Source organism: Cavia porcellus, unplaced genomic scaffold, assembly GCF_034190915.1.
Source record: "Cavia porcellus strain 051 isolate PalLab524CR breed Dunkin Hartley unplaced genomic scaffold, mCavPor4.1 scaffold_1, whole genome shotgun sequence".
Classification (NCBI taxonomy): Eukaryota; Metazoa; Chordata; class Mammalia; order Rodentia; family Caviidae; genus Cavia; species Cavia porcellus.
This window is the reverse complement of record NW_026947484.1, coordinates 59,935,391-59,956,187: the sequence shown is the minus strand read 5'-3', so window position 1 is coordinate 59,956,187 and position 20,797 is coordinate 59,935,391. Positions and strand designations below refer to the sequence as shown.

At 45.6% G+C, this 20,797-nt stretch overlaps 1 protein-coding gene and 1 long non-coding RNA gene across 2 annotated transcripts in view; one reads left to right on the top strand and one right to left on the bottom strand.

Annotated features, from left to right (window-relative positions):
• Wdr72 (WD repeat domain 72) overlaps positions 1–20,797 on the top strand; it is a 172,886-nt gene that overhangs the window by 77,897 nt on the left and 74,192 nt on the right. The window contains exons 15-16 of the mRNA XM_023565937.2: positions 16,577–17,385; positions 19,691–19,797. Coding sequence (XP_023421705.1) covers positions 16,577–17,385; positions 19,691–19,797 — 916 coding nt within the window. The remainder of the gene's footprint in view (positions 1–16,576; positions 17,386–19,690; positions 19,798–20,797) is intronic.
• Positions 10,433–13,803, bottom strand: LOC134476100 (uncharacterized). The gene is made up of 5 exons (XR_010047583.1): positions 12,724–13,803; positions 12,461–12,628; positions 11,551–11,660; positions 11,073–11,254; positions 10,433–10,974 (listed from the first exon to the last, which is right to left on the bottom strand). It is a non-coding gene; the product is annotated as an uncharacterized LOC134476100 (long non-coding RNA).

Below are 20,797 nucleotides of genomic sequence, written 5' to 3'. Positions count from 1 at the left end.
TTATTCTCTGGTTTTAACTTAGGCTCTTCAGCAGTGGGTTGAGTAAATGAATGGCCATGTGACCTTGAACGAGTCCCTAGGTCTCTGTCAGTGTCATCTGTCTGTCTGTCTGTCCACCCATCTGTGATATTAGGTTGGATAACGCCACAAATTTCATTAGCTAAAAACAGCCCACACTGATTTCTTGTTCGCTGCGTGCATGAGCCTGGAATCAGAAAAGGCCTCCGTCTTTGTTCCTCATACCAAGAGTGAGCTGGGGGGCTGAGGCCATGTGCCAGGCAAGGCAGAGAACGGGGAGCCCTGCCAGCACCCCGACAGCTCACCCACTGCCGGTGCCAGGGTCTGTCTGTGAATCTTCTGTGAAATCACATAGGAAAGCATGGTTCTTCTCCAGATTTCTGCTTCAACAAGTTAAGCATCTCCTATGGTCATGAATCATTAAGTTCCCTTTGTCTTTGACCTTAGTGACACAGTATTCGTACCGTTTAGTAAAGAAAAAAAGAAGCCTAGGAAAAGTATCTTTAAGAAATTCTTTCAAATGTCCATTGCCTTTCTGACTTCTAAAATTTATAAATGTATGTAAATATCTTCAACCTCTACTACCATTGTGAATTGATTTTTGCGCTGCTGTATCACACTGTGTGCTCCTGTGATGTTACAGTCATTGATAGCAGCTTCGTGATTCTTCAGACTAGTCGCATTCTTTTTCACTCTCCGTGTACAGAAGTCAGACTGATCTTTCACATTTTGTTCCATGTGTGGCCAAATTTTCCCAGCATCGTATTGGGAACCTTACCAGAGGTTTACTCCGGGACAGAATAATCCTTTCTGTGTGGTCTCTGAGACAGGGGAAACCCTACATACAGTTTGAAGGATTGTTTTGGCTTCAGGGGAATGTTAGATAAGTTTATCAGTGTAGACTTTTAGTTATTTCTAGAGGGCAGGAAGTGAGTGTTACTCTCTGTAATTCTGACATGGCCGTACCTCATCGAACCTTTTTCCTTATTGTTTTTCTCAATTCTTTGAGTCTTTCCTTGAAATATGTCTCTGTCGCTTCAGTTTGTTGTTGCCTGGAAAGATTTCATTGTACATTTGCTTTTCTGAATCATTTCTAAGATTTTGAGATGTGAAGGCTGGCACTTGGTTTCAGTTCCTCTCCAGGAGTGGAGTACACACCTGTGGTTGTGGATCTTTGGTCACTGTGGGCCCTTTGGTCCAGCCTTTCCTGTGGTCTGTGAGCCAGATGTGTCCCTTCTGACCCTCAGCACAGCTAGCTGTTCGCCCTCCTTCTCCTCATGTTCTCCATTACCTTGGGCTCCCAAAGGATTTCAAGCATGTTGAATATTATCCCTTACCTACTAAAAATTTGTTCATTTCAGTTGTTTACTGACAAATTATTTTGGAAACACCATAGCAGCATACTACTTGCATGGATTTTATAAGCACAAAATTTAGAAAAGTTATGTTTACTTATTTAGTAAAATTCTTACTATGGGGCTTTATTTTTTTCATTTATTGCAGATTAGAAGGTTTTAGAGTTAGGACTAAACAAACTGAACCTGAAAGATTAAAAATAATTCTTTTGAGGTATAGCTCAGTGGCATAGCACCTGCCTGGCAATTCCGAGGTCATGGGTTTGATTCCTAGTACAAAAGAAGAAATTCTTTTTCAGTCACTAAGCATAGACTTGCAAGTTGTAATCATGATTTTCAGGAGAGTAGTCACAGTTTGAGAATGGTGTGAAAACACTGGTGTTTTCAGGATTTGAGCTCAGCACCTGGTGATCACACTCCCTGGTTCGCTAGGACAGGGTAGCATCGCTGTGCTATTCCAGTGTAACTACTAACAGCACAGCGTTCCATTCAAAAAACAGCCTGGTTTGAGCAAAAACTAGCATTGTCACTTTATCTCAAAGACATTCAGCCTTCAACTTAAGAAAAACACATTACCTCCTGCTTGGGGTTAAGCCAGGGATTTCACCACCTTCAAATAATGATGATGATTTTATCTGCTAACATGAGTAGATAAAAAATAGAACTGATACTTAATAAGTTTTCTTCTATCTCTAAATATTCTAGGATTCTAAGATCGCCTTGCAGCAGGTAGAACATACAGTATAAGGGGAGAAGGGCAAAGCCCGACCTTCCTTTCCACTTCACTGAGCGTGGGAGGCACCAGGCCCTGTGGGGCATCGTAGTGAAAACCAACATGCACGCGGCAGCTCTGCATTTTGAATTCTCTGCGGTTCTCCACACCCTGCATTGGGTCTTAGGCTGTAGTCCGAAGTGCAGCCAGGTAACTCTTAGATCCTTTACAAACAGCGCTCTTCCTCAGAGTTAAAGCTGAAACCCACGCTTAACAAAAGAGGCAGGCGATTTGTTTACCCGATAGTGTCAGACGATGCCCTGCCAAGCCAGAGTTTGTAAGGACGCAGGAATAATATTTCACACTCATAAACCAGTTTGAGGCCTAAAACACAGTTCCATTTATCTGTGTATCATGAGCTTTACAGGAGGCAGGAAGTGTCCATCTGTTGGCCGAGATTGCTTCAAATCGCCAGCAGCCAGGAGACCTAAGTGACTGAGGTCAGAGGCGCTCCTGACCCTGAGGTGCTCACCAGCGGGCAGCAGGAGCAGCCAGGCTGACTCCAGTCAGATGGGTCCCAGGGTAGCAATGCTGGGATTGCTCAGGAGGGGCAGAGTGCACGGCGGGGCCTGCTGGAGGGAAGCAGAGCTGTGCCATGCAGTCACGGTGTCCCTCACGGTCACTTCTTCCCCGCTGGCAGGTATCCTGCACCTGGTGGTTTCGCCTGCCATGGGGAGAGAGGCAGCCTGGCGTGCAGCTCAACGCAGTCATCTGTGCCCCCAGTGCCATTAGCTGGGGACTGTGACCTCTGCTGTGGCCTCCTAGGCCCTATGTGTGTGTGTGTGTGTGTGTGTGTGTGTGTGTGTGCACGCGCATGCATGTGTGCTGCCAGCCCCACTGCCCTGCACCTGGCCGCAGTGAGGGGGGTCCTCCGGTCCCCTCTTCTACCTGGGCTCCTAGAAGTGGACAGCAGGGCCGCACCTTGCTTTGCACCTCCATGTCCAAGGTGTGCGCTGTGGGGTAGTTTGTTTCCTTCTGTGACCACTGTGCCGTCCAGGGTTCGCAGCCCTGTGTGGGCACTGCACTTCCTAGCTGGTGTGTCCCCACCTGCCACGGCTTCCTGTGACAGGAAGTCATTTGTCACCAATGCCAGAGCGCACTTGGGGATGAGTAGAGTCCTTGGCAGATCCTTTACCTTTGGTTAATCAACTCAAGAATTCCTATTACCAATAGTCACTTGATCCTGTCAGTGAAGTTGAAATTCCCATGGAGGAATACAGTGAGCTCCCGGGAAGAGGAAAAGGCTTTTCCTACAAAAGTATCTTAAGATAGACTGTATTGCAGCGAAAGAAGAAGAGACCCTTCTGCTTACAAGCATGGACACGGAAACATAAATCTTGCTTCACAGTTACGATGGTATACGAGACACACAGTTACCTGTTTTCTGTTGTTTGGGTGTTAAAATAATCACACTTACAAATCAGGTAAAAATCACTAAGCAATAAATGCTATTAATGTCCTCAAATACTGAAGTTTATTTAAGCGGTCATTTCACTTTCATGACCAGCGATATCCTGTTTTCCTCAAATCAGCATTGAAATTTATTTTTAAATAATTGTATAGAAAACACTATTATCTAGGAGTAATGGCTACTACCTGGAATCCTTGCAATCTGGGAAGCTGAGGCAGGAGGACAGCAAGTTCAAACCCAATCCCAGCAAGTTAGTGACTTAGCAAAGATTCTTCCTCAAAATGAAAAATAAAAAAGGACTGAGGGGTCACTCAGTATGAAGTTCAGTTCCCAGTACTAAACACACACGAGATAAGACAAGACATCTTTAGGTTGGCGTTTACAGTGAAACACAAAACTGAAATTTGCTTTTGATTTTACAATTGAGAGCCCTGGTAGTGTTTAAAGGCTGCTGCCACATACATTTTTCATGGATAAAATAGTCTTTCCCACACTGAGTGTGCATGGAAATGAAATGGTGTGCTATGTGGCCCTCTATAGACATATCCTTCCAGATCATGGACAAAGGGTGGAGGCATCATGGTCTCTGTCCATGCCAACACACATGCAGCTGCTTTTAGCTTAAGCCAGTGCTCTAGAATTATTCTGAGAGGCGATCTAGGTGTGCAGGGCTAGGGAAGACTCGGCCTCACTCAGCCTCTCTCCAGCAGCTCTTAGCCACCCAGCTACCATGGGTCACCCCAGACCCATGCAGACAAGCTCCCACTTGTCTGATGTGCCGTAGCCCCAGGGCTTCGGCACCAGAGGCCTTAGCTTTGTAGGCAAGAGCAGAGCTTTGCCATCTTTTCAAGGCCGGCAGAGGAAGGTGTTTCAGAGAAACCTCTGTCTTAACCTATGTGTGCGCTGTGAGGGATTGGTGGACCTGCTCAGTAAAAGTCTTCTACTCAGTATACATTTAGTTGTCATTATCATGTTAATTAATTGGCTAATTAATTAATTAGCTCATTTGCTACTCAGATGGTGCTCCTGCACTCATTATACCCAGTACCATCCATCTTCATAACTGGGAAGTTCTGAAGTCAGTATCTGTATCAGTTCTGGGTTTTCAGATCAAATAATCCCAAAGTGAACACCATGTGAAAGAGGGGTGTCAGCAGATCCCCAGCCTTGCAGGAATTCTTCCACCCTACTCTGACTGCCGGCAGGCCGCAAGAACCTCACTGGGGAAAGGCCGAGCCTGAGAGGTAAAGATGGGGGAGCTGACCCGCAGCTCCCCAGCTAATGGAAATGTGCATTTGAAGGGAGGCAGCAGAGTTCCCAGAATAAGGCGAATCCCAGCGGTGAGCCGCCTGTGGAGGCACGAAGGTTGGGGAGGTAAAATAGCATCTGAGTTTGCTTCCCATGAAATTTTTATGTGGTTACGTGCACCAAGTCAGTTAATGCCTTGATGTATCTAAGGGGGAACAGAAAAGCATTTTCTTTTCCTGGACATCATGTTACTAACATATACAGGAACCTGACTTTTCAGGTGTGGTTTATGCTGAATTTTAAAGACTTTCCAAAATATGATCTAGCAGTATTGGTTTTCATGAATTGCTGAGGGGCCAGGCTGAATTTCAGGAAGGGCCTCCTGGACAGTGCAGAAAGGACCCTGGTGTTCACACGAGGTGGGGAAACCCCTCACCCTGCAGCCCTGGCTCGTCCTCAGCCTTCGCGTGCTGTTGCTGCAGGGCTGTGTGTGTGTGCACTCCTGTTTTATGTAGATGAGACTGCAGATGGGCATCAACAAGTCGTTTTCAGTCAATACTGCTGCAGATCAACTCCTAAACAGTACCATTGCCCACGCTGCTTAGTTCTTTAACTGTGCCATGAGGGACATTCTGGTTCTCTCTTTCTGAGAAGCAGCTTGAGATTGTGTAGTAATATGCAGTCATTGCTAGTTCGTGCGTTAAAATGGATCCAGGGTGCATAAACCCATGGAATCTTAGAATGACAGAGGGCTGGTTACTCCTGCAAACAGACCTAGAAAATCCAATGCAGTATATTCTGCATTGACAGAGTGTGTGTGTGTGTGTATCATGCAACACTGTCAATTTTCTTTTACAATTTTTTTCTGCACTACTAAGATACCATGTGTTTGTGCTTTCTTGGCAGGGTGCATTACAATAATTGATTTTGTATGTTTGACCAACTTTGTATTGGTGGGAAATCCACTTGGTTTTGATGTAAAATTATTTTTTATATTGCTGGATTTGGTTTCCTAGTGTGTTTGAGAATTTTGTGTCAATAGTCAGAAGAATTCCTGGTCTGTAGTTTTCCCATCTTGTGATGATTTTTCCTGCTTAGTATCCTGGTAATACGGCTCCACAGACGGAGCTGGGCAGTGCTGCCAACGCTTCTGTTCCTTTTCTCTTTCCTCTCCTTTCTTTCTTTTTTTATTTGATGTGCTATTGAGAACTCGTCCTAAGTCCTCTGGAAATATTCAGTAGAGTTTAATAGTGAAGCCACCTGCCCCGTGTTTCCATGTGAAAAGATGAAGTTACCACTTCGGTGTCTTTGCTGGTGTCCATCTGTTCAGACTTCACATGCATCTTACGCCAGTTTGTGTCTTCCTAGAACTGTGCCCATTTCACCCTGATTTCCTGATTTGTTGGCATGTAATCACTGAAGTATTCCTGTATAGTCTTTAAACTTTTATCTAGTAAGATCAGTGGAATGTCCCCTTGTTTCATTAGTGACATGGGCATTAGTTACTTAGATCCATTAATTAATTACTTTCAATAATGAACTCAGTCAGTGCAGTGTTTTGTAGGAACTGAGAGTCAGGTTAGACCTTGACCACTCCAGGCAGGAGACTTTGTAGGCTCCAGACACGTGTGCACCCTCTAAGGCACAGGCAGCTGCCGTCACAGATGCCCTGATTGCTTGCCCCTGCTTTTCAGAGACAGTGAAAATACAGCATATTAGAAGCCCTTAAACTCACTGGAACCAGTCATTTTTTTCAGAGAAAAGAAAGGAAGGCAGGAACGATTATTGGTTGTGACAAATAATAGGTTATTTTTGGAGTTCTGAAAAAGTTGATTTGTGTCAGTTTTTGCTTTCTGGAAGGAACACATTTCTGAGAATCTTTGTGTATTTTTCTGAGTACTCCAGCCAGGAGATTTCCAGATGACTACGTTTTGTATATCTGAGAGCTAACTTCGAGGTGCAGAGCCCCCTAATTTATACTTATTTTGTTAAAATGTGTAATCAAAGTGTTGATCATGCCTTGGAAAAGACTGAGCACAAAAAGAGATGCGATTCCCAGAGAGGAGCTGTCTCCCTGCTGTAGGGTGCAGAGCTCAGGTTGGGCTTCACAACCATGTCAGAGGGATCCTCGCTTCTTCATGGTCTCATCTTTGTCCTCTGGGTGAAGCATCACCTCGATCCTCTCAGTTATCCGGTGCCTGGGGCTGGTGACCACCATCCTGCATCCGAAGCAGGTAGGCCATGTCCCCTACCGGGTCTGATGACCTCGCTGTGGGGGTGCCGGTTTGGGCAGTGTGGGAGGACTGTGGGCTCGGCACCCTCGGTGAATGCCCTCTTGTGTGGCTGTTGTGGCCATCACGTCAGGTGTTCTCTAAAATGAGTCCTGAGCCAGTGCAGACCCACACTCATAAGAAATAGGAAACACTTTTCCATTCTCGGGCTAATGACAGTGGAGAACGCCTTGTGTAGAATAGTTGAAGAAACACACATTTTCGAGTCCTTGGCTGCTCTGAAGAAATCTGTCACTACCGCCTCTCATTTCCTCTTAACTTCAGAGGGCATCACATCGACCACCTGTGGCTTCTTTATTTTCTAATGATGTGACATATCTGAGATGTTTTAGCAGCCACCATCCCTGTGTGTTCTCATCAGGGTTTAGTCTGTATTGAAAGAACGAGTTCACAGTGCCTGATGAGTAACTTCACAGTGCCTGATGAGTAACTGCTCTTGGGAAATTACCCTTCTCACCTGTGTGTGAAGCCCCCTGCAGGGTACCAGGAGACAGGGAAGGCTGGGCCTCAGCTTGTGTGGTAGGCAGGGCAGGCCATTGCCTGTTAGAACAGCCCAGCAGGGATCCAGTATGTCCTGAAAGCATTTTATCAGAACATGTTGTTAGAAAGTACGTCTCCACCTTCACAGGCAGGGAGCACACCCAGTCTTGTCTCACCACTTTGTGTTTCTGAACCAGGTGGAAAAGGAAGAGGCTCAGACTGAACACAGGTGAAGGAAAAAGACCAGAAATCAATAAAATGCTCTAGGAGTGAGTGTGTCATGCTTCACAATTGCTGCATTTTTCCTCCAGACTTTAGGATCATTTTATTTTTTCTTTTACTCTGTGTATTGGGTTGTTTCAAGGCTGACTTTTGTTGCAGACTTTAGCTTTACTTGTCATTTATTGAAGATCCCTGTGTGTAGCAGAGAAGGAATTCCTGCCTGCTGGCCATCTGGGACTCCACCAGCAGACTTTCTGAGTCAGTAGCTTTTCCCAAACTCTGCTGTTCAACACAAAGAACACAGCCTGGCCTGAGACTCCTCGCCTGCAGCTTAGACTTTCACATGGAGATGCAGCACAGCCCCCCACCCCCTTAGTTGGCAGGGTCTTCCCCATGCCAGCTATGCTCTGGCCGCCCTGCCTGGAAACTGCACCGCCTCTCCGTCCAGCTTAGCTTCAGATGGGGGACCTGTGCTGGGGAGAATGGCAGTGCCCCTTTCTGTGTGCCAGGCCAGAGACCTCAGGTGGGTTAGCTGTCAGCAGCAGGCAGAGGACAGCTTGCCGCCCAGGAAGCTACGATTCAGGCTGACCTGCCCCATTTCTGCAGAGCCCTACAGGAGGAATGATGCTTTGTGCATTTAACTACTTGTTCCAGACTTTTGTTTAACTAGCTTGGAGTTTCCAAAACAGTTTTTGTTAGAATGATGGTTTTAACATGCTTTATCATTCTGAAATTAAAATATTCATAATGTGTGAGATCATTCGGTCGTAGTTTAACATGTTACTGTTAATACTATTTTTGTATGAGAAACCAGTCTTGTAGGTAGCATAGAAAATGAAGATAGACTAGACTTTGTTACACACTAGTATATATAGTACAAGCCCAATTTGTAACATTACAACTGAGGACTTATTACTATAGGCATTTGTTATACCCAAAATAATGGTAATTATATTTTTGAGAGCTTTTGGTAACAAGACTTTAAAAAAAAGTATAATTTCTAAAATGTAAAAAAGTGATGACGTGCTAGAAATATTTAATCCTAGAACATTAAAATGCAGCAATTAGTTTGTATTTAGAAGTTAATGAAATTACGTGCAAATGAAATCACCTTTTCTGTGTTAGATGGGTTTAGAATTCCAGTTCTTCTCCTACAATGTAGGAGAAATGTAACTCCCAACCTCTTAGATGTCAACTGTACCCGCGGGGTTTGTGGTCCTACCTGAAGGAGTGAAGTCCAGGAAGGAGGAAGTTAGGAGAGTTTTACTGGAAATGAGGAGGAGGAGAGAACAGCTCCTGAATTTCCAGGAGGGGTCCCCAGAGGGCAGCCATGGAGGTGGCCCTTTGCCAAAGGTAATTTACACTGCTAGCAAAGTCACAGTGTGGACACCACATGCTCAAGCTACACCGCCCTGTGGGACCAGGTACAGCTATTAGCTGGTGGTGGTCTAACAGGGAAGCGGGCCTGCAGCAAGGGTCCATGGAAAGGACCAAGGCGTGGAGCTGGGGATTTAGCTCAGCAGCATAAGCTCCTGCCTTGTGAGCAGGCAGTTGTGAGTTCAATCCCTGGTACCGATAAGAAGGAAAAAGACAAAAAAAAAAAGAAAGGACCAAGGCCTTTTGGGAAGGAATGGGTCCACATGTGCTGGTCACTCACCCCCTGGCGACTGGTTCCTGTCTGGGTTTATTGGACCAGATCTAATGTTTTTCACTGACTGCTCTGAGCACCCAGTCCTTCTTTGACTGCATATTAATTTCTGTCTCACTTAGCTGTCTAATTCTGAGATAAGGGACCATATTGTGGGACAGGCATTTGAGGTTTTACATAGCAGTACAAGGGACCTCTGGCTGGGGGATTACAGAATGAGAGGCTGAGAATGGGGAGTGCATCACTGCTAGGGGCTTCGCTAATATTCTGATTGTCCCAGTGATGGAGTGCAGGGCGGATTCTGTGGTCAGAAGAGATTCCAGCATGGGAGAGTGAAGGACAGAGAGGGCAGGGCCTGTGGATTAACCGGTAACCCATCCTCTGTAGTCAGTGAAAAGGTGACGTCCCTTGCCTGAGTACCCAACAAGGGTGTAACTGCTCTTAGAATCAATCTAAAGCTGAGAAGAGCCCAGGAGGCCTTGTTGTATGGTTCCTCTCTCCCTAACATCCAGAGCTGTACCCCAGCCACACTAATCTCCCCACTCCCTCCAGCTTCACCCCGTGCTCCCCCTCACCTGCAATTTTCTTGTCCCTGTGTTCCTCGGTTCCTTTATTTGCAGCCATGCAGACACCAAGTCGGTTGTGCTGTTCTTCTGCTCTGCTGTTCTTCTGTTATGGCGAGGCCCGCCTCTTCCCTCATGGCTTTCCCTGTGCACCATTGCCCTGCTTCTTCAGGCCGAGAAAGCATCTCCCAGCTCTTGCCCAGCTCCTCAGAGTATACACTGTGCTGCCGAAAGGTGGGTGTGGCGCCCCAGTCCCAGGGTGTGGACCTGCCCACGTTACTAGCTCATAAATTTTGTTCTTCTGCACTTGTTAACATGCTTATTATTCTTACCATAATGATATTGATGATACATGTTATATTAGTTAGCCTCCCATCACTGTGAAAAAATACCCAAGGTAAAAACAGAGTCTTATATAGTGGAAAGATTTATTTTGGCTCACAGTTTCAGAGGTTCCCGTCCATGCTTGGATGGTTGGCATCCCTGTTTTAGGGTCTGTGTTGTTGGTACAGGGAAATGTAATGGAAGTGACCAGGGTCCCAACTTCCCCTCAAAGCCACACCCTCATGACCTCACTTCCTTCCACCTGGCTCTACCCCCAAAAGTTCCGCCCTTCCCAGTGGCACAGCAGGCTGGAGCAAGTCGGAGATATTTAAGATCTACAGTGTGACACAGGTTAAACATACTTAAGGAGCCTTAATGTATTATTAAGGCTTCCCTTTGCAAGTTTAGTTACTGCTCTTTTAAGGTTTCTTTCTCTTTTGTGTGTGTGCAAGATAGCTAACCATACTACTAAGCTTCCACTTAATAAAGTGAACTATAATTTTTTTCAAGGGAGTAAAACAGAATGGTAAAATGAAACACAACTAAAAAGTAATAGGACAGTAGGAAATCCACAATCGTTACTATGTTACATATTGTTGTCTTCTAAATAGTTAACCAGATGCTGGCCCCAGGCCTGGAAATCTGCAAAGTAATCAAACATAAATGTCAGGTTGTTTCCCTAGTTCAGTTACTTCAGTTATTGTGTGTCATCTCAGCCTGTGTCCCATCCCATTGCTTACGGTGGGGGCATGGAAGCAGAGGGCTTCTTTGCTGTTTCTCCCTGGCCAACAGGGCCTCTGCCAGCACTCCAGGCTGGACGCTTTCTTGCTGCTTCTCCAGGCTGATGTGGCCTCTGCCGGTGCACAGAGCGTGGGGGCTGTGTTATTTCTTTGCTGCTTCTCCCCAGAAGCTTGCAGGACCTCTGCTGGCACACAGGAGGTAGGTGCTGTATTGCTTTCTAAATGTTTCTTGTGGGACCTGTGCGGGGATCCCGCAGGTGGGGGCTGCATTGTTTCTTTGCAGCTTCTCCCCAGCAGCCAGCAGGACCTTGGCCAGTGCATGGGGCGGGGGGGGGGGGGGGGTAGGAGCCGCTTCTTTACTGTTTTTGTCCAGTAGGTCCACACCCCTGACTTCTTTCATTTTTGCCAAATCCCTGAATTGTCTCTATCCATGGCATTAAGTCTCAGTTCTGATCCTTGCTGTGTCTGTGGGACCCACCTCCTTCCACCTCCTCTTCTTCATGTTGCCGTATTTGAGGATCTGAACACCGAAACTTGGAGCATTTCTTTCTCTGCTGCCCACCACTCCTCCATTTTCCTGGAAGTCTCCTAGCAAAATAAATTTTTATAGAAAATTTAAAAATAGATGAAATTAAAAGGAAACATTTAAGAAACCTGTAATTTGGTACAACAGGAACTATATTTTTTAAAATCCAAATGTATTTCATCAACAGTATCTGCAAATTTCTTGCCATGAGATTATATATTTATAAAGAGTTGTTTTCAAATAACTATTCAGTATTTCACTGTGCATAAAATGCTATAATATACTTAGCCAAACCCATTTTATGGGATATTTAAGTGGTTTTTAGCTTATTAATATAGAACATTCTACAGTGAACATTATTTTTATATGATCTTACACATATTTATAATTATCCTTTACATTATTTTTAAAGAATGTCCACATTAAAATGCATATAATATTCTTTTTTGGTGCATAATATTCTAAGATTATTGATATGTATTGACAAATTGCTCCTCATGAAATCAGTACTGATTTATATTTATCCCACTTGATAGGAGTTTCATTTTCTCTATTATCAAAACTGAGTATTTTAATATTTATGCTCTGTACCAATCCAACTTCTATCTTTTTATGGGCTAATAGTCTGATAATGGGTCCCCTGCAATTCCCTGAAAATAATGAGAAATCTACTTTTAAGATGTCTTAAAATAACACAGAGCTGAAAAAAATAACACAACTGAGTTACCAAGAAATTGAAAAGCAAATCAGGATGGGATTGCAGACAGGCTGGGCAAGAGCTGCTGGAGCACTAGTTAACCCTGAGCACGCCGGCAGTGAGTGGACAGCACACAGGTGCCTGCACTGCAGAGACAGCGCTTACCTTGGGCACGTGCTGGAGGCCACCGCCCAAACCATTTCCCTTACAGCTGCCTGCTCTGGGGGAAGTGGACCAAGACACTCCATGTGTTCCACAAGAAGGCGATGTCCTGCTGTATTGCCTTCTGCCCTAGATGGACTGAGGAGAGCAGTTCCATCCAAGAAGAGAGAACTGTAAGCAGAGTCAGAATTCCTTTCACGAAAGGAACGCTTTTAAGAGCCCGTGCTGCTCAGGGGTGATTGGCTGGTAGGTCACACCCGCTGTACCTGGGTCACAACCCGGGATCCAGTCTTAAAGAACTCGACTTCACCTCGTGTCCCAAAGAACCCTCAGTGACAACACTTCACACACACATGCACATGTGTGCATGCATGCAATTGAAACACAGAGAATGAAGCAGGAAAATATTAGCAGAATAAATAGTAGTCATAGTCACAAGATTGTAGATATTGGAATTACAGATCCAGAATATTAATGTTAAAAAATAAGAGTTTAAAAATGTGATTAAGAAATATTTGACTAAAAAAAGGAAACAATTGACTAATAAAAATGACCAGTTTATCTTTAAAAGGACCAAGTAGAATTTAGAAAATTAAAAATATAAAATTAAAAATTAAAAAGTCAGAGCATAAGGTAAGTGGCATATTTAAAACAGTGAAATGAATATTTGCAAGCTGAAAGAAAAGTACTGAAGAGATTGTCCAGCACTGACCGGCATCCCTGCCTCCCCCTGGCCTGGGGAGGGGCACAGGGTGTCTATCAACCTCTGACAAGGTCCTTGGCAGGGTCAGAAGCATGAGTCTGGCCAGTCCACAAAATTCATGGCAGATGAGGATTGCACTGCAATAGAATGGAGACTGGGGAAAACAGCCCCACCTAGAAGACTCTGTAGCATGCTGCTGGAAGATATAAAAGACAAAGAATCCTAGGGAAAACCAGCAGAGAGAAGAGACAGATGGAATGACAGTCAGAAGAGCAGCTGACCCTCCACCCATCAAAGGAGGCTGAAAGACTTCGAATAACGCCTTTGAGAATTCTACAGAAAATGAGGGGAGCCCGAGTTGTGTGCTCAGCAAAGCTATCTTTCAGGAAACACATTATCCCACTGACAGCCTAAACCAAGTTAAGAGTTGCTTCTTTGAAAAGACTATCAAAACTGACAAACTTCCAGCAAGAAAAGGAGAGAACAAAAACAAAGAGATGAAGAAGGCCTCAGTTGTAGGCGCCACAGAGTCGCCCAGTTAATCAGCCGGTGCTGCAGATCTCCTTCTGCACAGCTCTGCTTGGCACACACCTATCAGGATAAATTCAGTATGGCCAAAAGAAGTGGGAGATGTAATCTGGGATTCAACAAACCGTCTCCAATTTACGTGAAGCAGCTCCTAGGGAAACCACGGTAGGCACCCTGCCAAACAGGTGCTCGGTGTCCTGCCTCACAGCTGACAGTGCAGTGTTCTGCAGCCATGGATCAGCCGACTGTGCCCCAAGCAATCGAGATCAGTGAAACAGGAAAATTCACAGGCAACAGGGAGCAGGGGACATGAAAACAGAAGAACATGAAAAGTGCTTCCTATTGCAAATCAAATACAAAACGGAAAATACAGTTGTTAAGGATTTTAAAAAGTACAAAACCATAAACAGTTTTATTTCTTCTGGGTAGCAAGCACTTCTTTAAGAAAATACAAAAGATATAAACTTCAAAGTGCTTCTTGAATTTTGAAAGCATTAAAGAGAAATTCAGTGTTCCTCACAAAACACTATAGGGAATGTGTCACAAATAGGGAATGTGCATTTGGAACACATAACCAACAAAGGATTACTTTGCAAATAATGTGGAGTCAATATGAAAAAGTTATAAAAAGGCATAAGTAGTTACACTATAGAACAAATGACAGAGATCAATGAAATACTGCTATGATAGTCAATAGTAACATTTAAAGAAATTTAAATTACAAAGGACACAGTTTATAGTCCTTGTCTTGATAGGTAACGAGAACACCTCTGTCGGTCAATCATGTGAAACCGTGGAAATGGGTTATGCGTTGCTCTGCTATTACCAGCACCAATCAGGGCACCTGCTTGTGCTAACACGTTGGGGTGACGTCACTCTAGGAACTTCTGCAAGTGTCCACTGTGGGCTCACCCACAGAAGTTCCTGTAGCATTTGTTCTTTTCATAACAAGTTATCTTAAAAATAACTTTACTATCCACGGGAAAGTACCAATAAGTCACACTGGGCATACAGTGTACTTCACAGTACAGGCACTGAACACAATGAAAATGAGAGGAGTTGTAACTGTTGCCAAATGAGAACCTCATAGTACTTGACACAAATAGTGCAAATCAAATTATAAATAGTCTCATAGCACATTCATGTGAAAGCCAAAACTGTTAAGGGTAATGAAGCCATAAACATAAAATTCAAAATAGTGGTTATCTCTGACAATGAGCAGAAGTATGAAATTAAAGCAGATTCTGCTTGTGTGTGTGTGTGTGTTTTGGAGACAGGGTCTCTATGCAGTTCAGGCTGGCCTTGGGATCACTTTGCAGTCCAGACTGGTCTTGAACTTGCAGCAAGTGCTGCAAGGTGTACGACACCACGCCCGGAAAATTCTGCTTTTTAATCTAAGGGAGCATTTTGCTAGTATTCCTAACAAGGTTATTCATTGTTACCTTCTTGCTTCCATTATTTCCTCATGAAGTGGAGACCGCATATAGAGTACGCAGCGCACAGGGCATGCGTGGCTCAGGGAATTGCTGGGGCGCGTGTCTGCCTCTCACCCAGCGGGGCACGGTGAGCCTAAGGCAGCAGGACCTGGGCTCCACTGCATATCCACAGCGAGTCTGCAGATCCTTGGCCAGAGCTGTGCTGACGAGGGCCCTGCCACCGCACAGTGGGTGCAGGGAGCAAGGGCTTTTCGATGTCACTCAATATTTCCCCACTGTGACATTCTGTCTAGCAGGAATATTTCCCCAGTGTGACATTCTGTCTAGCGCAGCAAGCATGGGCATTTGTGGCAGTTTGGAGTGATTATGAATGAGGAAGCAGCACGCTTTGCCTGGGTTTCTTGGTTACAGCATTTCTGTTTCACACAGATGATCCAAAGAAAGTTTTACATGTTACTTTGCATTAATTAAGCATTATGCAATAAAGTAATGTAAGAAAACATCTCAGCTAAGTTAGCAGGAAGCAAACCCAGTTATCCTAATTTTTTTTCTTCGATTCCTACTTATGGGAAGCACTTCCCATGTTTTAATGTGATTGTTGTTCTTTGTGAGTTGCAGCTGATGCCCTGTAGACAGTTTTCGGTTGTGTGGTATGCTTTCTTACTGACTTGCAAAAGCCACTTAGTAATAATTATATAGCCTTTGTGTTATTTTATTGGTGAAAAAGATGTTCTTTAGTAATAAAAATGGGAGGAGTGATGTAGAAGATGTCCCCGAAGGCAGAGCTTGAATGCTGGTGGGGAAAACACAGTGAGCAGTGACTGTCCCAGAGGTGTCTGGCACCCACAGTGCTATGGAGAGGACAGGAGTGTGGGGGTTCAGGTGTGCAGGGGGCCTCCTGACCGAGCAGGGAGTCGGATGCTGGGAACTCACTGCACCAGTCTTTAGCACAAAATCCAGCGGGAGTCTCCCAGGCAAGAGTTCTGTTTCCGTCTTTGAGATCTGTCTGATACTGGCTGAGGTGCAGGCCATCCCTAAGTCTTGGAACTGTTAAACAGATTTGGAGGAGCTGTTCTATTACAGTAACCCGAAGTCTGTGGAGTGTTTTAACCGTCAGCCTCTGGTTTTCAAGCCCATTCTCTCACAGGTCTGTGTGACTGTCTGGAAGTCACGAGCTACAGCAGAGGACATTAGCCCGCTGCCCTCCCCATCCAGACACTTGGTTCAGACTCTCAGGAAACAAAGCTGGGGGCAGAGTGAGGCAGTGTTCAAAAGGCATCACATATTCAGTGGTTAATTTAGACAGGCGTCTTAGCAGGGAAGATAGAAAGCTGCCGACTCTTTTCCTCCGCTGTTTGTGATCTTGTGTGGAAGCCACACCACCCCGTGGACCTTTTCGTGTAGCAGGCAACGAAATGAGAGCCTTGACGCTCAGGCATTTCTCTTCCGCAGGTTGTGGGCACCGGGTCCACCCCCCGGCCCTTCGACGTCCTGCCCATGAGGATGAAGTGGAGTGGGGTCGGCTTCCACATTCTTCTCTTCAACCTGGAGAACCTCGTTGAACTGCTGCTGCCCGTGCCTCCCGGTGGCGCTGACCCCTCGGGCTCCTTCCACAGCAGCGAGCTGCTGAGACGCGCGTGGAGCACAGTGGGCAGGAAGACACTGACCACAAAGTGGAGCAGAGCTGCGGCCCCAGAGGCCCAGGCCCCACCGGCGGGTGCCAGCCTGAGCCAAGGGGACACCGCCGTCACCTTTGTGGAGGAGAATGACGGTGTCAAATGGCAGAAGAAGACCAAGAGCTCCAAGAAGGCACAAGCTCAGCCCTCACCCGGAGTGAGCCCAGGCCTCACCCTGGACACAGCCAAGTTGCTCCTGTCCTGCCTGCTGCCCTGGGGCGTGGACAAGGAGCTGGACCACCTCTGCATCAGGCACCTCAACATCGCCCAGCCACAGGGACCTGTTTTCTTAGGGCTCGCCTCCCATGAGGACCGCTTCTCCCTGATGCTGCCCGGCACGGACTCATGCAACCCAGGAACCAAGACGGCATCTTCAAGGGCAAATTTATTTTCCAGAAGAGTTTTGGACTTGTCACATAAATACACAGCCACTCTGTCAAGCCAATTAGGGACATCAGGAGGACCGGAAGATGGCTGTGATTGTTTGCCACAGGAGTCAAACGTCATCACGTACTTACTGAGCAGACTGTTTTTAGTTAATAAGTTAGTAAACGTGCCTTTAGAATTGGCCTGTAAGGTTGACAGGTAAGTCCCCCTCTGGACTTTGACAGTTACAATTTGGGGCATCGCGTGCTGTCTTCAGCTCTGCAGTCTTCCTTTCTCCCCCTCTTCCTTCCTTCCTTCTGGTGGGGTAGAGGTTAGTTCAAAACACATTCAAGAAAATCTTCCCATTCACATGTCAGGGTTGAGAGGTAATTTTAGCATTGCATTCATATGTTTTAAGATTCATACCTTTGACAAATTTTCATTGTTATCATAGTATATATCAGGCACAGTGCAAGACAGGTAATAAGTCTATAGAAACATACATGGATGCACAAACACCATGAACTCCTCTATACTTGGTATGAATTAAGTGTGAACAAAAAATATTCAAATATGCACTTATAATGCATATCTTATACATTATCAGGAGCAAGAATGTTTGAAAGTTTCATATCCCGAGTCATACCGTTGAGTTTACCTTGGTAAAGACTCTGGTAGTGCCATAGGGAAGTAGTTTGGTGCTATTGATAGCTCTGGTTGTTTGATGTTCAGTGTTTGCTGATCACTATGTAATATCTCTACGTACATTTAACATGCACAGCAAAGCTGGGACATGGTGTCATTCTTTTGCTTTGTACAAATGAGGACCTTGAAGCTTACAGGAAGCAAGCAGGCAAGCAAGGCCACCTCTGCTCCTGAGGCTGATGCAGGAGCAGTCGCAGTCCAATCCCAGAGCCTGGTTAACTGCTGTCTTCAGCTCTGTGAGGTCCCTTCCCCCCCACCTCTGCCCTATGGTTTCCCGTGGTCTGATGTTAAGGCTTGAACTTGGTTCACTACATGCTTACTTAATAATCCAAGCCCACCGTGCCTGCCAGAAGACTTGTTTTAACAGTTATGCTATAGGTGATGAGTCATTCAAAGATAAAATGCTACACAGAAAACACTAAAATAGAAAAGGGAATAGGAGAAGCATGAGTAGTATAAGCAAGCAGAGTAATGAGGACATCAGGGTGGGGTGACCCTGCAAGAAGCCTGCGTCAGCGTGAGTTACCCTGGTGTGGTGGGGACCGATGGCCCTGGCCCTCACATCGCTGCTGAGAGCTCAGCTCCAGAGCCTGTGCCAAGCTGTGGGTACACAGAGCTGCTGCCCACAGGAGCGTGCAGCCCTCGGAGGCCTGCACTCTGGAGGACCCATTGTCACCCCTCTGTCCCTGTGAAGCTCCTGAGTTGTTCAGTTTGCTGGCCCTAAGAAACAGAAAACAGATTGGTAGATTTTTATGATTCAAATACACAGTTTTAATTTGTTTTCTTTTCCTTTGTTCATTTTTTATTTTCTTTTGTCCATTTTAAGGCTTAATTCTATTTTTTAAATTTCAGGTAGGCATTTTTTTTAAATAAAAAGCCAACCTTTGTTTCTGTTATTAAGAAACTCACACAACACCAAAGTCAGAGGAAACCAAGCCACAGTCCCAGAGGCTGAGACCACTGCCGTCTTGTCGTCACATTAGCTGTGTGATGGGGCAGTCTCTTGGCCTCTTGGCCTTGCTTTCCTCTGTGCGAGCTGGGTGTGGCCAGGGTTTCTCCTAGTTCTGAACCTCGGCTGCTAGCACAGTTTCCCTTCCTGGCTGTGATCTGAGGAGCCAACCTAAGACTTAGTCACGTCTGCCCAGGTTTCCCTGGACAGGACAGACGGCTATGTCTGAGTCCCTGCCCGGACCCACAGAGCTCAGCACACCTTCCCCTGAAGGACCTTTAAACTGTCACCATGCATTAGTCAATTCTTAGAAAAGAAAGAAAGAAAGAAAGAAAGAAAGAAAGAAAGAAAGAAAGAACAACCCTCCATTAAAACAGATGGCAGAGTAAGGTTGGAGCCTAGCATCTAAAGCATTGACTCCGAATCTGAGCTACTGTTTAGCTCCACTGATTCTTTTAAATCAGATAGTATATATGAGACGCATCATAACAAATCCTTCCAATGGACGTGGTCATGCCAATGACCTGTTACTGGGTGGCAGGGGCTTTGAAGTCACCACTGTAGGCATGGCAGCAGGACCAGAAGCAGGTGGCCTCTGGCATGGTCCTGAGGGCAGCTGCAGAGCCCTGAGGCCTGGAGAAGCCCAATGGTGCCAGAAGTCACGTCTTACGAGACAGGGCACAGAATACCTGGCAAAGGAAATTTTGCAGGTTAGTTGGGATTAAGATTTAAGTGGGGCATGTCTCGGGACTAAGTCAGAAGAGGCTGATATGGGAATTGGTTTCCAGCTTTGTCAACACGGCTATGTACCTATGTCTTCAATTTATTTTCTCAATGTAATTTTCATACTCCCCAATTAATTTCCTGTAGCTCTTTCTTTTCCAACAGATCCTTCAAGGTAGAATCCATGCATAAGGTGAAGAGTCCGGTGAATGATATTTTGAATCTTTCAAGCTTCTATGGTCACTTAAGAAATGGTAAGGAATTTATAGACACAGATATGATCTGATTTACTGTTTCTTATGAAATAAAATAATTAATATTAATACTTCTATAACTGGAAAGCAATGCTAAAAGCAGTAATATCACATAAAACAAATTTCATCATAGAATTTTGTTTAAGTGTCTAAAAACCTGAAACCTCAGCAAAGAAAGTAGATTAAGACCATGTGTAATTTATTACTGTTTGTTTCCCTGCTGTCTTTAGTATCAAACCCTGGATTATTGCATTAGATCATTCCCCTCCTTCCAGAAAGCTGCTTTTCTGAGCAGCAGCCCCCGGGTCTCAGCGAGCAGCTCGTGTTGAGGTCTCTTTCCATGCCCATGGACAGTACATACCCCGCCTGTCTGTGCCAGTGACAGTCCTTTCTTCATTCCCTTTGCTCACCCTGGAAACTGTCACCGTTTCTTACCTTCTCTTCCACTTCTATCCCACACTCAGTCGCCTAGCAACCATACTGGTTCCCCCTCTGCAGCACAGGGCACCTCCTCCCTCTCAGGTGGGCACCTCCAGTGCCCTTGGATGCCCATCGGGCTTCTCCGTGCATCCCACCTCCCTGTCCCGGCTCTCACACTTCCCAACCAGCAGCCAGAGTGCTCTGTTGGAAACTGAGTCACATCCTCCTTCTACCTTCACCCTGCCTTGGGACTCTTTCCCACCAGGACTTGGAGCCGTTGCTCCCTAAGGGCCATGCCGGCCACTCCTTCTTGACCCACAGGACTGGCAGCTCTTCTCTGGCTGTGCCTGAGGGACCTCCTTCCCCACCCCTGCCTGCCCCACCCGCCTCTCGTCCACCCTTGTCCTCCACTTCTTCCTCCAAGGTCTCTCAAACCCCCCCCCGAACATCCCCACCCCCATTGCTCCCAGCACCTCCCCCTTCCTTGCTCTTCTCCCAGATCCTTTTCTCCCTCTGATAAATAAACATCATCCTTTTTGTCATCTGTCTCTTCCACCTGAAATTCAGGCTCCATGAGGTT